A 17,818-nucleotide genomic window follows, 5' to 3' on the forward strand; every position below is an offset into this window, starting at 1 on the left:
TAATATTAAACACAACCCCCCCACCCCTCTTATGTGTTTGTGTATATATTTGTGAGTGCCCCACAATTGTAGGGTATTATAAATTAAGATAGTTAGAATGGTACTTAGGAGGGTAGCACTAAATTTGATTATGGAGAAATGTGTTGGGTTGGATAATTATAATTGAGGAGCTAAGGGTAGCTACATTTTGTATAGTGTTTAGACTAAAATGGGGTATAGATGGGAGGGAGGGAGGGAAGGAAGGAAGGATTGGCATATGTTTGTTTTTGGGGGTGGGACCCATGATGTGGCATGCTTGTGGGATCCATGATGGTGGGTGGAAGAAGAAAGAGGAGAGATTTTCCATATAGAGGTGGTTGTGTGGGACCCCACTATAATTAAAAAAGTTATATAAATATATTGATATTTGTATTGGGTAAGTGATGATGATGGGCGATGGGAGTTTGAATTGGGTGCAGATTTTTTGTCTTCATATGAGGACATGAAAGTGGGAGCATTGTATTTCGTGTGAACATTGATTAAACACTAAATCAAACGGCAGAGGGAGCATCGGATTTGTGGTGTTCTGTGCCCACTCTACCTATCTCACGCTCACCACACTGCCACATTGGATCATCTCTGGGCTTCTTTCGTTGGGCCGCCTCACAAACCTCAAACATCAACCCACACTAAAACATGCTCTTTTTTTTTTGGCTATATATACTCAAATCATATATTTAGTCAATAGAAGAGGAGTTTTCTCACTAAAATTGTCCTATTACTTTATCCCTATTTACATCCCTTGTTTACTATTCTTATCAACATACTTGTTATTCATTCACACACATTACATTTGCTCACTCTAATTCAATTCTCATCAAAGGATTACACATACTATGATATTAGTATGTAAAATAAATTTAATAAAGAAGGATTGCTATGGTTAGCAAATAAACTTAAGTTGACTAGTGAGAGTCTCATGAAAATAATCCTTTAATAATAATGGTTGAATCTATATATCAAATTACCTTAAATGTACTTGTAAAAACCTAAAAAAAAACAATATATATAAAAAATGAAACTGCAACATTGTCCAACAAAACCATCAAGAAAACTTGCTACAACCATCTCAACTTATTTTCAATGGACCTCCATTTTCTTTTTTAAATATTTTGAAACTCTTTCATTCCATTGTATAAAAGTGGTTGTTGTTTCAAATTTAAGACTTATATTCTCTCTTTTGTGTTTTGATTTAATTAAAAACCTCTATTAGATAGAGTTTTATGTATATTAATTTAACAATAGTTCACATACAAACCTATATTTACAAGTGGCTAAATGACGGTCTTACTATTTGCTTAACTCCTAATATTGATATAGAATATAAAGTTGAAGAATGACTCAAATCTTTTGAATGTATACCAATTTCTTTTTCTATGGATTTAATAATTTCTTGAAGAAGAAAAAGGAAGAGGAGAAAGGAAAAGACCAAAAAGAAAGTTAAGGTGCATGATTAACGCTAATAAGTGGGATAAAAGAGTGAGATATCATTTCATTTCAAACTCACAATCACTTCCACAAAAAAATCTCTTTCTCTGATTTTCATTTTTATTTTAAATTATATACACTTTTACAATTTAGTGTTTATTGTTTTTTTTTATATAGTTTTATTTCTATAATGTTCGCTTATTGAATAAACTTAATATTATTTTTTTTTATCATATATTTACAATCATGATAATATCACAAATAATTTGTTATATTTATAACTTATTATATATTTTTTTAATTTTAAATAATTTATCTAACTCAATTACTCGTGAGAGTAAGTAAAATGAAACAAAACATATTAGCTAATTTTTTATTATGTATTAAAGAAACATCGTCCTAAATGATAAAACTTTCAAAATATTTACAAAATATATTAAAATTCTAGAATATTGATAAACATCCATCAACTTCTATTAGAATAGGAAGATTTTGAACTTTCTTTTGTAGGTTATATTATATAATATTTTGGTTCATTTTGTTCTATTTAAAAAATAACTCTATAGTCAATATATCAAACGTGGGAATTGAATTTAAATTGAACATTAAATAAAAATATCACTATTTTATTTAAGTTAATCAAACAACCAACTTATATTCAACGACTTTTTCGTGCAACTTAAGAGTAAAAAAATTCAAAGTCAAAACCTTATGCTCTCAAGTTAAATACAAGTGTTCGTTGAACTGATCTCACGTTGGTTTTTTCTCTTTTTATTTTTTAAAATAGCAAATTCCTTTTTCTTCTCAAATTTATTTATATGGTGTATCTGTCGCGACGTGATCGCTACGCGGAGCGGTCGACCTCCCCGTTTATTTTATTTTAATAAATAATTTTGGAGTCGCCACCAATCATATTAAGGTGTGATTCGTCACCAAAAAAAAAAAAGAATGGTCTACGTAAATTCAGAGATTTAAGTTCGGGAGTCGGTTGTGTGTAGGGAAGGTGTTAGCACCCTACAACACCCACAAAATGGTTACCCAATTTTATCTTTTAAATTAAATATAGGGGTTCACATAACAAAGTTTTTTATTTAGGTTTTGTTTAAATGTCCTATGTTTATCAATTCATATCGAAGAAAGTAAAACCTAAGCATGAATTGATAATTATGGGTGGCACATGAGCCATTAGAAAAATGAAGTTTACTTTTGTTTTAAAATATTTCTATTCACCTTAAGAATATTAAGATACCAAAAACTTGATATTTTAATCTCTATCATAGGTGTTTAATGAAAAATTTCATATATCTAGAATTAATAAATTCATAGAAAATACTACCCAGTCTCATTTAAAATATGAAATGTGTTAATTTAAAAAAACAATCTATTAATTAAATTTCAAACGGAAAAATTTCATGTATTCATGGATTTTAAATTATAAAATCCATAAAAAAACAATACTTTTTCTCCAATTTACATTATTATATTTAAATAAAAAAATGAATAATAACAATGACAAAACATTATGAAATTTGAAAAATACTTAAGTGTAATATGCTGAGATAAAATAAATACATTGATAATATATGCAAAATGTAAAAGATATTAATGTAGGATGCAAGATAATTAATTAATACAGCACATACAAGATAAATAATTAATTCAAAATGATGCAAAATAATTGATCAATGCATAATTAAACGAGGGCCAAATGGATATCAAATAATAATTAACAGTTGAATGTCAAAGTAGGTTTGACCCGATATGCAAATAAATAATATTGCAAATAAATAATCACACCAAAATGAATATCAAATAATTATAGCCAGATGCATACTGATTAATTAATACATCATGCAAATAATTAGAATGAGTGAGTGAAAATGTCACATACAAGTTGTTAATTAATTAATAGGCCAAATGAAAAATGGGTGTTGCCAAATATTAATTATATCATGGACAATTATTAACATGGATAATATATGGATAACAGTAACGCAGTACTGCCATATAGATATATGGATAAAGTAATTAACAAAGACTGTAAAATGGATGTCAATGAAAAATGAGTATTACCAAATACAGGATGCTAATTGATTAATTATGCATAATTATTAAGGCATGTTGTCATATGGATATAAATAATTAACTGTAAAATGGATGCAAATGAAGAATGAGTATTACCAAATACAGGATGCTAAATTATGCATAATTATTAAGGCATGTCATATGGATATAAGTAATTAACTGTAAAATGCCAATGAAGAATGAGTATTACCAAATACAGGATGCTAAATTATGCATAATTATTAAGGTATGTCATATGGATATAAGTAATTAACTGTAAAATGGGTGTCAATGAAGAATGAGTATCCAAATACAAATACATGATGCTAATTAATTAAAAAGAAACTAACACAGAATGGATGCCCAATAATAAAAGGAAATCACGACATAATGGATGCCCAATAAATAAAAGAAATTAACACAGTGGATGCCCAATAATAAAAGTAAATTAACACAATGGATACCCAACAATTAAAAAGAAATTAACACATAACATAATGCTCAATATTTAAAAGAAAATAAAATAAAAAATAAAAAAATTAATATAGAATGGAAGGTAGAATGCTCAGTATTAAAAAAAATACAAATAATTAAATTAACATGTCAAATGACGGTAAAATGATGAACAATGATGAACACGATAGTTCATAATTAAAAGCAGTATCATCAAACAAGAATAAAAAGAGGAAAAGAAAAAAAAGAAAAAAAAAAACTTACCAGCAAGTCTGCCCTTAAATGCCAAAGATTATTCCTTTTGATCTTCTTTCACTCTTCACCTCTTTCTAAATCCTCCAATAATAATAAAAAAAAAGGAAAATATATCCTATAACCTTTGAAATCAAATTTATCCTATAACCTTTTCTCTAGAAGGAAAATATATTATTTATAATTACTTGTTGAGATTATGCACATCAAGTAATCATAAGAAAGTGTCATTTATTCTTTTAAAACTAATCATCTCATTTCAAACGTTTTTAAATTATTGTTTCTAAAAAATGTGCCTTTTTTTAGAATGTAATCCATAATTTAATTTGCTCGTCTTTTTTTTTTTTTCCTTACATACACTTTCAATAAAATAGATATATGGTTTTCTCTCTAACCAAAATATTGATCTAATTTTTTTCTTGTAGTGGTTAATCGATTTCTTTTTACTCTTCAACTCGACGTGTAAAACAACATTTTGAATTAGGTTGACTCCTTATCATAGCATATTATAAGTTCAACCATGAATTCACAATGACTAATTAGGACTATGATATTACACTTACAATTTTTATATATATTTCTAAATATATATATAAAAGAAAAAGAATGATATGATAATGCTTCACTCGCACATTATGGGAGACAATTTGTGGAACGTGGAGGCCATAATGACTTTGGAACGTTGTCCTAGGCATCAAAGCTATTTAAAAGAAGAATGATAACGTGTTTGTCACATTACTTTAGGTTAATTTTTTAAACTGAGAAGGAAAATAAAAATGGAGTATAAGATATAAAAAGGAAGGCTTTGAACCTCCATTGTATATAAGTTTGATTATAATTGTTAATTTGAAACAAATGTGATTATTGATCAAGCATAGTATATACTAAAGGATAATTTTCTTATTTATTATAGTTTCTTTCATTACAAAAAAGAAAATGAAGGACCCATTATTATACTATACCCATAGTAACAAATGTACGTCCCACAAACATTAACATGTTGTAAAAATGAAAAATACTCAAATATATAATTAGACATTAGGGCACATGATATACATCAATGTGGCATAATTATTTTGATGACACAATAACTTTTCTCCATATATTGCTGTGGTCTGCTAGATTTTAGTTCTCAAGGGAGAGTGTACTCTGCAAAATCAAAATAACCACATTATTTTAATGCTATACATTTTATAATATTATATACTTTTTCAAAATTATTAAATCGTGTGATAGAATATTGAATAGCAAAAAATAAACTTATTTGACATGTTAATCATATGGTACCCAAAAGAAAAAAGAAAAAAAAAGACATTAGTAATTATTGAAAATTTGAATTGAATCAGCTTAATGATTAAATCCTTGTCCTTAAAAAAAGATTACTAAAAACTTTAAATGATTTAACAAAATAGTTAATGATATATTTAAGAGACAAACTTTATTAATCAATCATAATTAGAGAATTTCATTATGCCACTATTATTTAATTTGCATTGCCAGTCAATTTCTAAAGAACAATTATGATATTGTATTACTTTTAACAACTTTCACTGTTGAAGTTAACTTCATTAGGACAGTTGAAAGATTAAAATATTTAATACAAACTATATGTATGTATGTGTGTGTATATATATATATATTTCAAAAAATAACTAAAAGTTCAATAAGTATTTATTCTTAATTAGTCTCAACTTCTAAACTGTCTAGCAAACCTTAAACTTTTTAATCTTTAAATTTTGTGATTAATAAGCCTTAAACTTTCAGTTTTATTTTTATATCCCATATAAGTTTTTTATACATTTTTTACTTTTTTTAAAAAAATGAATTGATAATTAATCTATTTATATTAAATTGATTTTTTGAATGTCACATCAAACATAAAATTGCTATTATTTATTTTATCAATATTTTTTTAAAAATCAAATAAATAAATAAATAAAAAGTTAGATATAACTATAAGCTAGATTTGAAAAAATAATAATTATCTTTTTGAAAAAAAATACTTCTTTTAAATCTTAAAACATTCCTAAAATAGGAAAGAAGTTTCTATAGACTTAATTTTCTCAAAATAATAACTATACAGTTAGGCTTAAACCAACTAAAATGATGATGATCATGAAACTGGACGTAAACTTGAAATGCATATAAAGATGTAGAGATGAGTAGAGAGTCAGATCTTACTCCCACACTTCTTTCCTTTGGGACGGTTTCGAATATTACAACGTTTAGGGATTGTAATAGCAATGCCCGGATTTATTCCCGCTTGCTTAGCCAACGGCGATAAAAGAATGGCGCAAAGGCATTTTGGCGAACTATTAAACATCGCCCCCACTTTGCTGCAGCACGCCCCCGTAACCTTTGCTTTTACATCCCTCACCGCCCCCAGGCACGGCGTCAGCCCCATCGCCGCCGATTCTATGGGCGTCTTCCCACATTCCCCGGCTGCCCCAACTTCCCAAACCACAAGAACAATCACAAACATACCCACAATCACACCCTTTGAAGCAATGGAAAATGACCCCATCATTAATTAATTTGATTGGTTTTCATTGGAATGAATGAATTGTATGTATTTATAATTAAGTATTCTATGTGTAAATATTACAAAAATGGAGGGGTTTTGTCTATTTTTTTTAGTAGTGGGGTGGTTGTGTGGGAAATTCTGGAAGAAAATGCGTCTGAAGGTGCAAGTAATCATTTTATTTGGAATCCATTTTAAATTAGAGATTTAGAGAGTTTTAGAGTTAGGGAGGTGTATTAAATGTTAATTAGTTTGGGTTTAATGTATGCCAATTTGTTTGATTTTCGTTAATAAATTCTTAGAGATTTTAGATAAACAAACTCATATACATATAGTAATTAGTTTGTAATTACTCATTTGTGATCCAAATATATATTATTGTGAAGTTTTTAAAAATAGTATAGTTGTCATTTACTTAACATTATTAAGATCATAAACCGTCTTTATTGATGAAGATTTTGTGTTCAAAACTATTTTAAAAAATAAACTTTGTAGGAGGAATGATGGGGAATTGAATTATTGGGGTGATGAATAATGATTCCACTAAGATGTTTGTGTGCTATAAGTGTTACACGTGCTATACAACATTATGAAGATTTGTTATTGGGTTGTTGATGCAGTAAAGTGAATTAAAAATTTGCAATAAAAAAACAAATGTAACTTTATAGGGTTTTGAAAATAGATCAATCTAGCACATAATAATGGTACAAGTCAGACAATGTTGCAGTACGATGAATAATAAGCAGAGATGTATAGACAGATATTGATAACCTAGTTTAATAAATTATATCATATTTACATTTTGGAATATAGCATAGGTGGAGACTCTGAATTTATGAAAGAGATGTGAATTTAACCAAGAGCACATTTGAAAATGAGGTCTTGATAATATTAAATTATGGTTTAGAAAAGCTTTAAAATTTTGAAAATTACCACTATCTATATCAACAAGGCTCACCTTCTTTTTTGGTAACTCAATCATTAGGATCTTCGAAATAATTATGTGTGTTTAGCCTTGGATCAATTTTATGTAAAACAATCTCTTGAAATTTTTCATAGGAAGTATGTAATGAAGACAAAACATGCCGAAATAACTTGTACTGGTTGTATAAGGATAATCTTCACTCTTATAAGCAATGATGATGTTGTCGAAACCAAAGTAATTGGGTACGATGTAGAATTCTTAACCTAGGACGTTATAGTACAACCAAAGGAAATTAATAAACTTCACTACTATAAAGTTAAAGCTATTACAATGAAATACATGTCTTTAATTAAAACACCGTCTACAACGACTTGTGTATCATGTATAATCTATCTCTTTATTGAAAATAACCTAAATTTTGAGAATCATCCTCAACTATTGTAATAACTTTTCCTTACAAGTATGACCATTGTATATCTTAAACATACTTATTTAGATTCCTCTAAGTAAGAGGACCACTCTCGATAATCTTAACTTCAAACAAGTTATGATAGGCTTCTCTCAATAGAAATAATTATTTAAAGAACTCTACTAGTTTTACTTATATAATAGTATATATGATGCACGTTAGCTAGTCATATATTTTCTAACTTAGAACATATAAGTCAGTGGTTGTTTGAAATGATGTAATGGTTCTCCTTCTGGCCATTTAATTCAATTATGGTGGGAGTCTTTTTTTTGTCCATTTTTGAAAAAACTAAATTCTTCCTTTTGATTTAAAAATACACAAGTTTAAAGAGTTTTATTGCATAACTATATATATATTGTTTATATGAATGTGCTCATGTTTATATAAACGTTATATTATAAATTTAATTTCGTGGTTGGATTAGGTTTTCTTTTGGAGATAAACTTAAACTATAGAATCTATCAAATAAAAGATTAAAAATTTAAAGACTTGTTGCATGTATTCTAAAGTTAAAGAGATAACAAATAGATAATATTCTCTCAATTGTTATTAATAGACAACTATGAAAAAGGTGAGAAAAATAGTTGTAAATTAAAACAAAATTTATTAAAATTGACATACGGCATTATAGGAACGAGTATAAAGATGACTAGTAGGATCCATGAGTAGTTCAATGAAATGTAAACTTTTCTTGTTAAGAAAGGGTTGTATTTAGTTTTTGTCAAACATTTGAGTGTAATGAATGAGAGTAGAGAAAATTTGAACGTTGAAAAAGTATGACAATTATATTGCAACTCAACTATTTTTACAAACTCTACAACTTAATTAAGAATATCACATACTTTAATTAGAAAAATAAATGACATAACGTTTTTGGTCAAAGAAATGCATGCATGATCACCTGATTGTTAAATAAAAAAGAAAATTTCAATATATTATCATTGTTTGTATACAATAATTGTGAAAAATATGAATTCGTCATTCCTTAACAAATAATGATGAATTTGTGAGGGAGCATATATGATTGCACTCCCCATTTATAATTGTAGTAAGCAAACCCAATTAAATTTAGTCAAACACCAAAATATATACTTAGGAGATAGCTAGATACCAAAATTTTTCCCAAATCAAATTTTAAATTGGGTGGTAATTAACCTTTTTTTTTAATGTATATAATGTTACCATACACATATATTTTGTATTTGGATATTTAACATCTAAGTTTAATGAAATTTAAGTTGTATATTAGTATATGTTTGTAGACAAATTTAAACATTTGGAAGAAATAAAAATTGGTCAATCTAAATCATTTAGGGGTGGCACATAAAATTCCCCAACCCAATACCCCATGTACCCTTTTATTATAATTCCTCAAATAACTTGTGCCCATACTGCCACACCAACTGCTATTAAAGAGAGTCCAATGAAAAATTAATACAAATTAATTACAAATTTAATCTATAAATCAACCTATGTTATACATAAAATTAGAATTTATATCTAACAGCTCAATTAATTTTTTTTAAAAATTGAATATGTGAACAACATATTAACTGTTACAACTTAGTTTTAAGATGGGTAATATAAAAAATTAATAAAACATAAAATTGAACTTACAAGTCTCTTCCTAACCCTAAACTCTTTCGAATTAAACACTCTAGAGGTGGGTTATGAATAATAAATGTTTGAGATACATGTAGAATAGTTGATATCTAGAAATTAAATAAATGTGTTTGAATAACGAATTGTGTATCAAAATGGAAACGAAATATGGTTGGAGAATAAGTAAGGTAATCATAACTATATTTAATTATTTGTTTCACTTCAAGAATCAATAAATAATTAAAATTATTTGATTCAACAATAAAATATTGTATTAAATTTGAAATTTAAAAGTAAAAATAATATATTTATATTTAATGATTAATTAAAAGAAAAGTAATAATTAATTGATATATGATATTAATTAATTAATTAACCATAGTTTATAGTAATATTTGATGTATAAAATTTTGACAAGGCTTAGAGAATAAGGAACATGCTGAGAGTTTTAAAAAGTGAAATTATATAAAACAAATGAGGATAACATGAGCTATAAGTAAAACAAAAATAAATTTAAAAGGTAATGGGTAGAGTATGAAAAGTTTATTTAAAGTTTGTATTAATTAAAGTAAAAAAAAAAGTATATGTTTATATTTAAAAAAGAAACAATTTTGTAATGGGAAATTGGTTTAATGGGTTGAAGCGTAATAGAGTTGAAACGAAGGGTGAACGCATGGTGGGCTACATGGGGCCTTTGTATTGGTTGTAGGTTTGCATTTTTGAATCAACACCGTCACTCATATTTCCGTCAACCAACCCATTTCAAACTTACTCCCTAATTCCCCAACACCTCTTTCTCTCCCTCTTTCTCTCCCTCTTTCTCCTTCTTTTTCTTTTATATATGTTTTCTTTCTGTTTATTCATATATATATATAATTTCAACCAGATTTATTTCTATTTTTAAAAAATTAAATTTAGAATTAATACCTTTAAAGAAACGTTTTTAGTTGTTTTTAATGCAATTGTTTTTTAATTATAAATTATTAAAATTGTTTTCTTTTTTAGATGTTTCGTGTTTGTTTATTTTTTATATATGCTAGTTTGACAAGTTCATTGCTGCTACGTAGTTGGCCTAATACCAAGATTTTAAAACGAAAAGGTAAACAGTAAACTATAGATGTATTCTCTCTGAGTGTGACCAATGGATTGCCTAAGTCATTGCTGCTTGGTTGTTTGCATGTCCATGTATTATTTTTTTTATGCAAACCACGATGTTAACCACGATGTCGCAACAATATTTTTGATAAGATGACAGCTGCCAAAGTAAAAGCAGAAAAACAATTACACAAAAATTGTTAACTTAGTTTGGTGCAAAATCACCTATATCTTGGAAGTAGTGTGTCCGGTGGAATTCAACTTCATTACCGATTATAACAAAAGTACTTATCTAAAACACTTGCTCTTCAACATTTCAACTTAGATTTCCCCTAAGTTTGAGCTCCTCTCACTTCTACTATATGCTTCTTCAAGCTTTGCGTATAAGATCCCCTCAATACAATATACATAGTCTTCCCCTAAGAGTGAGATCCTCTCTCTAATTCACTATATTTAGGCTTCCATTCCCAAATATACAATATCAATATCGAAGTACTCCTTCCAAGTTCTACGATGGCTATCGAACCAAGAGTCACAACAACAAGTACAATGATTTTCACTATCAATACAAGAGGATTAGACAAACTCTAAACTCAAAACGTTCAAGCACACACACTTTTCTAATGAGGCAACTAACCCTAAAATGAATGAGCACACAATATAAAAATATGACTAACTATGAAAATATATATTTGAAGAGAATAAACATTATTTGCAAGAGAATAAAGGCTCAAGATATGTTGGCCGAGAATCAATGCTCCACAAAATCTACAAATCAATTTTTCATATATGAAAAGAATATTATGTTGACTAGGTGACCCTAGTGTTTGTTGTTGACATGTTCTCGAGCATGTTGCTCAAATTTTGCCTTTAATAAAATCAGTCATCCAATACATTAATAACTTATTTTTCTTTAAAGAAAGTAGTTGTTTTATCTTAAAAAAAAAAAGTAAGAATCTAGGTCAAAAGTAAACCAGCTTTGCAACAATTTATATAAAATTCAAACGTAAACAAAGAAATAAATCGATATAAACTCATTTTGGAGTTTGGAAGTTCAAATTTTCAGCATAACCATCTATTGACAACATATTTCTTCTTCAATGAGCTAAAGACCTTTTAATTATCAGTAGTAGTAGTATTTAGCAAACTTGCTTGTATTATTTGGTCCTTTATTCTTAAATAAATTCTCTCTAATTGAATATTGTTGCATAAAACTATCACATACCATTAACATGGTGAACAAATAAAAAGAACCCATAAGTGAATAAATAAATAAAAAGCTATTTTATTTTTTAATTTCAAATCTCATTACATAACTGTAGTCAAGTGAAAGCAAGTAAGGTAACATATTAATTAGCAACAAATTACAATACAACTTCAAAATTCAATCAAAACTTTGTTGTAAAAATAAATGTAAAATAATAACATCAATAATGAAAGAAATTTATTCTCTTATACTTACTATAGCGTGCTTCAACCTTCTTCTTCAAACTCTGATTTAACACCATCAAATCTCCAATGGTATGATCTTCTTATTTGGCAACTACTGTAACCGAAGGACCCGCCATAGTAGCAGCAAGCTTGATTTTCCTAGCATTCGTTATATTCCTCCAATAAGTTGCTATTTCCCTCTCTGTCTCCTCTGCACTCTTCTTCCCACTCGTTTCCTTTTTACCATTCTCTAAGCTCTCCATTTTTTCACCCTTCTTTGGTGGAAGAGTGTCTAGCTCTGCCAATACCTTTACGATATCGAGCACAAGTCGCTCCGCGAGCGTGCGAGAGAAATCTTCTCTAATCACCACACGAAGAACCGACACATGCTTCGCTCCCTCTGGCATTGGATAAGCTGGGACAATCCACCCGAATCGCCTCAACATCTCTGACACCTCAAACTCGTCGTGGCGGCTTCGGTCTTTGAGGGAAAATGCCACTACTGGCACTCCCATGTCCTTTGACACTATGGTGAACCTCCCTGTGTTTTCAAGCCCTTCCTTCAACACCATTGCATTGTCGTGACAATTCTGCATCACGTTTCGGTATCCCTCGTAACCCAACCGGATTAGTTGATAATATTGAGCAATGATTTGGCTTGATCCTGTTATTTTTTTCATCATTCAAACGTCAGCCTGATTTCATCTCAAATTCTCATTAAGTTTTGATTAATAACAATTAGGAACTGAATTTTACCTTTGGAGAAGTTGAGAGTGAAAGTGGGTTGATCCGCTCCAAGGTAATTGATGTGGAAAATGAGTTCTTCAGGCAAATCTTCTTTGGTTCTCCAGATCACCCAACCAATTCCAGCATAAACAAGCCCATACTTATGGCCACTCACGTTGATACTCTTCACTAAAGGAAGCCTGAAGTCCCATTCAAGCTCTGGGTACAAAAATGGAGCTATGAACCCACCACTGGCAGCATCCACATGAATAGGCGTATCCCATCCACTTTCCTTATTCTTCTCCACCAGCAAATCGTTCAACAGCTTCACGTCTTCAAATTCCCCATTGTAAGTTGACCCCAAAATGGCAGCAACACAAATAGTGTTCTCATCCACCATCTCAACGGCTTGAACAGGGTCCATCACGTAATACCCTTCTCTCACCTTAACTTCCTTCAACTCAACCTCAAAGTATCTTGCAAATTTCTCCCAACAAACTTGAACATTAGCACCCGTCACAATATTTGGTTTGTCATAAGGCTTCCCTTCCGCCTTCCTTTTGTTCTGCCACTTCCTCTTGAAAGCAAGCCCTGCCAACATGATGGCCTCGGACGACCCCACCGTTCCGACACCAACAGCGGCGTCAGAGTCTCCCAAGGGTGCATTAAAGAGATGTGCAATCATGTTGACACAACGGTTCTGAAGCTCGGTAGTGACGGGGTATTCGTCCATGTCGACGTAGTTTTTATTGACAGAGTCCATAATGAGCTTATCACATTCGGGCTCCATCCAAGTGGTGACGAAGGAGGCTAGATTGAGCCTGGGGTTGCCGTCGAGCATGAGCTCGTCGTTGATGATTTGGAAGGCGGCTTCCTTGGGCATGGAGTTATCGGGCATGGTGAAACGTGGAGCTGAGTCCCGAACGTAGCGAGAGGCGAAAGTGGAGTGTATGGAAACATCGGATTCAGAGAAAGTTTTGGAGAACACCATTTTCGGTGATGGAAGAGAAGAGAATAGAATAGATGAGATGAGATGGGTATTGAGATTTTTGGTTTGATAATTTGGTGGAGAAGGGATGAAAACAGAGGGTAGTATTTATAGTGGGAAAAAAGGACGTGGAGCATGAGTTGTGGTTTGTAGCAATGGGAATTTGAAAATGTCCGAAGAATGGGAAAAATGGAGGAAAGTCACAATTAAATTGTTAAATAATTTATTGGGTCAAATTTTATTTGTCCAAATACCATTTCTGTCCTTTTTTCTTTACTGAAATACCAATTTTGTCCTCTTACCAACCTATGTGTTTTACAACTTTCAATTCTATCTTACCAATTTAGACGTAGTTATGTTAAGAGTATTTGATGAAAAAGTTTTAATACAAATAAAATTTTGTGAAAAGAAAGTTTCCCAAAATCCAAACCCACTCTAACAATTTATATATATATAATCACTTCTACCCCTTTCAACCAATCCCAATTTAGGAAACCAATGCACTCTTAAATAAATATAACATATTAATAAGGCCGAATTATATTATATATTGTAAGTTTGATTGTTTACTTATTAGAATAGTAAAAAGAAGTTTTTAGAAGAGAAGATGAGAGAGAGTGATTTAATAATTTTGTAAGAAATGAATTGGATTGAATATGTAGAATAAATGGAGAAGCCTAAGTAAGTTGAAAGTCTCCCAAATTGACCATCCTCTTACAAAGGCATAACCCCAAATTCCAAAGGCAAGGATCTATTGGGGTGGGTTTTAGAATTTACAGTTGAAATTAAGGAAATTAAGGAAATTAAGGAAAAGGGGTCAACCAGTCATTGTTGACCCATGACCGTACACTTTTGAACAATTCCATATTCAACTATATATATATATATATTATATAATCATATTGCCAAAGCATATACGCAGCATGTTGTTTTGGATTATTAACACATACTTTATACTTTCTCTTTCTCATTCTCATTCTCTGGTGGAGGTTTTATTCAACAAATCACCACAACCATTCTCATTTTTCAAATACATTTGCTATATTATATTATATTATATAAAACCATTTTGTTTAAACTATACTTTATTAAAACAATAATAATGTTTGCTTTCATACCAACAATATTGTATTATGATCTCCCAACCTCTACCATAGAGGTAGGTTGGAGATATGAGTTTCCTATATATCATTCATAATTACCATAACCCTCATTTTTACACCTTACTCTACTCACATCCCAAAAATATATCTCCATCCAAATTTGTAACAAAATAACATAATTTAATTGATTAGTTGAGAGCGTTTAATCTAATTACATCTCACAATTACATTTTATTTTTACCCTTATTATAGATATAGTTATTGTTAAGGCCGTTGTTATTATTACTCTTACAATTTAAAAAAAAATCAATTTTGACATCTTTATTGTTACCTTGTTTGATCCTTAAAGATAAGGGTAATAATAATAATGAATTTTACAAAGTTTATAATTTTCTATATACATAATAAAAAATAATGTATCTTATCACCGTAATTAAAGTAATTTAGCAATAATCTAGGAATACATTATTGTAATTTGTATATTTTGATCCTTTCCTTATAGGTTATCCAATTAGGTGTATATGTATCATTGTATTCTTTATTTTACAAATGAAATAAACAAGATCTAGAATATTCCTCATATTATTCTTCATGGTATCAGAGCCAAAACCCTAGACTTACTGTACTCGCCGCCGTCGGAAAAACTCTGCCGTGAAGTCCTGCCGTGAAAACGCTTCCGCGAACGCCAGATCTCCCCTCGGTCAATCTTCCTGCCTCAACCTTCTTCCACGAACGCCAGACGCCAGATCTTCCCTCGGTCCTTGTCGTGAAGTCCTGCCGTGAAGAAGGTTTCACTCCTTGCCGTGAAGACGCTTCCGCGAACGCCAGATCTCCCCTCGGTCAATCTCCCTGCCGTGAAGACGCTTCCACGAACGCCAGACGCAAGATCTCCCCTCGGTCCTTGCCGCAGCCTCCTGCCATGAAGACGCTTCACGACACCTTGCCGCAACCTCCTGCCGCCGTCACCTGCTGGCGACCTCCTGCTGCCGGAAAAACCCTGCCGTGAAGACATTATCTCACCGTGAAGTCGTTCACCTGCTGGCGACCTCCTGCCGTGAAGAAACAATCGCGCCGCGAACTCCAGCAACCTCCTGCTGTGAAGAAACAGCCGTGAAGACATTCTGTGAACTGCAAAACAGTGGCCCCTCTTACAAATGGATGTTAAAAATGGATTTATCAATGGAACTCTATCTAAAGAAGTCTATATGAAACCACCACCTGGTACTACTCTGCCACATCAGAAAGTATGTCTTCTTCGACGAGCTCTCTATGGTCTCAAACGGGCTCCTCGAGCCTGGTTTGCAACTTTTAGCTCCACTATTACTCAACTTGGGTTCACTTCCAACCCTCATGATTCTGCCTTGTTCACCCGCCAGACACCTAATGGTATTGTTCTCCTTCTTTTATATGTTGATGACATGATTATTACAGGCGATGACCCTCAAGCTATATCTGAACTGCAATGCTACCTGGGAAAGCACTTTGAGATGAAGGATTTAGGACCTCTCAGTTATTTCCTTGGCCTTGAGATCACCTCCGTGTCTGATGGTTATTACTTATCTCAAGCTAAATATGCTTCTGACCTACTCAGTCGATCTGGTATTACTGATTCTACAACATCCTCAACACCTCTGGATCCAAATGTTCGACTTACTCCTTATGATGGTGTTCCCCTTGACGATCCTACTTTGTACTGGCAACTTGTTGGTAGCTTGATTTACTTAACTGTAACTCGCCCTGATATTGCGTTCGCAGTTCACATAGTCAGTCAATTCATGGCCGCTCCTCGTACTATTCATTTCCCTGCTGTCCTTCGGATTCTTCGCTACATTAAAGGCACTTTGGGTCATGGTCTCCACTTCTCCTCACAGTCTTCTCTGGTTCTCTCTGGATTCTCTGATGCTGATTGGGCAGGAGATCCTACTGATAGAAGATCCACCACTAGCTATTGTTTTTATTTAGGTGATACTCTTATCTCCTGGCGCAGCAAGAAACAATCTGTTGTTTCCCGGTCTAGTACTGAGTCTGAATATCGTGCTCTAGCTTATGCCACTTCAGAATTATTATGGCTTCGTTGGCTTCTTACTGATATGGGAGCCCCACAAACATCATCTACTACTCTCCATTGCGATAACCGCAGTGCCATTCAGATCGCACACAATGATGTATTTCATGAACGAACAAAGCACATAGAGAACGATTGTCATTTTGTCCGTCATCATCTTCAAAGCAACACTCTCCATCTTCAATCTATCTCTACCATTGATCAACATGCAGATATCTTCACCAAAGCTCTCCATTCTCCTCGTTTCACTCCGTTACTTCACAAACTCAAGGTGGTTTCTACTCTACCAACTTGAGTTTGAGGGAGGGTATCACCGTAATTAAAGTAATTTAGCAATAATCTAGGAATACATTATTGTAATTTGTATATTTTGATCCTTTCCTTATAGGTTATCCAATTAGGTGTATATGTATCATTGTATTCTGTCCTCAATTAGGTGTATATATTGGTTGGGTAACACCTCTATTCCAGCAATTCACACACAATTTGATGCATTTGATACGGCAAAAGAACTCTAGGATTTTCTGTCCACACGTTTTCAGTCTATTGGACTTGCTCACTATTACCAATTGCACTCTCGACTTGTTAGTCTAAATCAGGAGGGAGGACAATCTGTGAACGAGTATCTTGCAACTCTTCAACCAATCTGGACTCAAT

General features: G+C 31.4%; 2 protein-coding genes across 2 annotated transcripts; both read right to left on the reverse strand.

The window, feature by feature from the left end:
• Positions 1 to 5,114: 5,114 nt before the first annotated feature.
• On the reverse strand, positions 5,115 to 6,794 carry LOC101207781 (protein YLS3). The gene is made up of 2 exons (XM_004151100.3): positions 6,418 to 6,794; positions 5,115 to 5,385 (listed from the first exon to the last, which is right to left on the reverse strand). Exons 1-2 carry the CDS (start codon positions 6,761 to 6,763, stop codon positions 5,369 to 5,371), a joined length of 363 nt encoding a protein of 120 aa, XP_004151148.1. The 5' UTR covers positions 6,764 to 6,794; the 3' UTR covers positions 5,115 to 5,368.
• A 5,315-nt stretch (positions 6,795 to 12,109) lies between these two features.
• Positions 12,110 to 14,086, reverse strand: LOC101208026 (glutamate decarboxylase 4). Its single transcript, XM_031885022.1, has 2 exons — positions 13,036 to 14,086; positions 12,110 to 12,943 (listed from the first exon to the last, which is right to left on the reverse strand). The coding sequence occupies exons 1-2, from the start codon at positions 13,994 to 13,996 to the stop codon at positions 12,381 to 12,383; spliced, it is 1,524 nt and encodes a 507-aa protein (XP_031740882.1). The 5' UTR covers positions 13,997 to 14,086; the 3' UTR covers positions 12,110 to 12,380.
• Positions 14,087 to 17,818: the final 3,732 nt, after the last annotated feature.

The sequence above is a fragment of the Cucumis sativus genome, chromosome 5, assembly GCF_000004075.3.
Source record: "Cucumis sativus cultivar 9930 chromosome 5, Cucumber_9930_V3, whole genome shotgun sequence".
Lineage (NCBI taxonomy): Eukaryota > Viridiplantae > Streptophyta > Magnoliopsida > Cucurbitales > Cucurbitaceae > Cucumis > Cucumis sativus.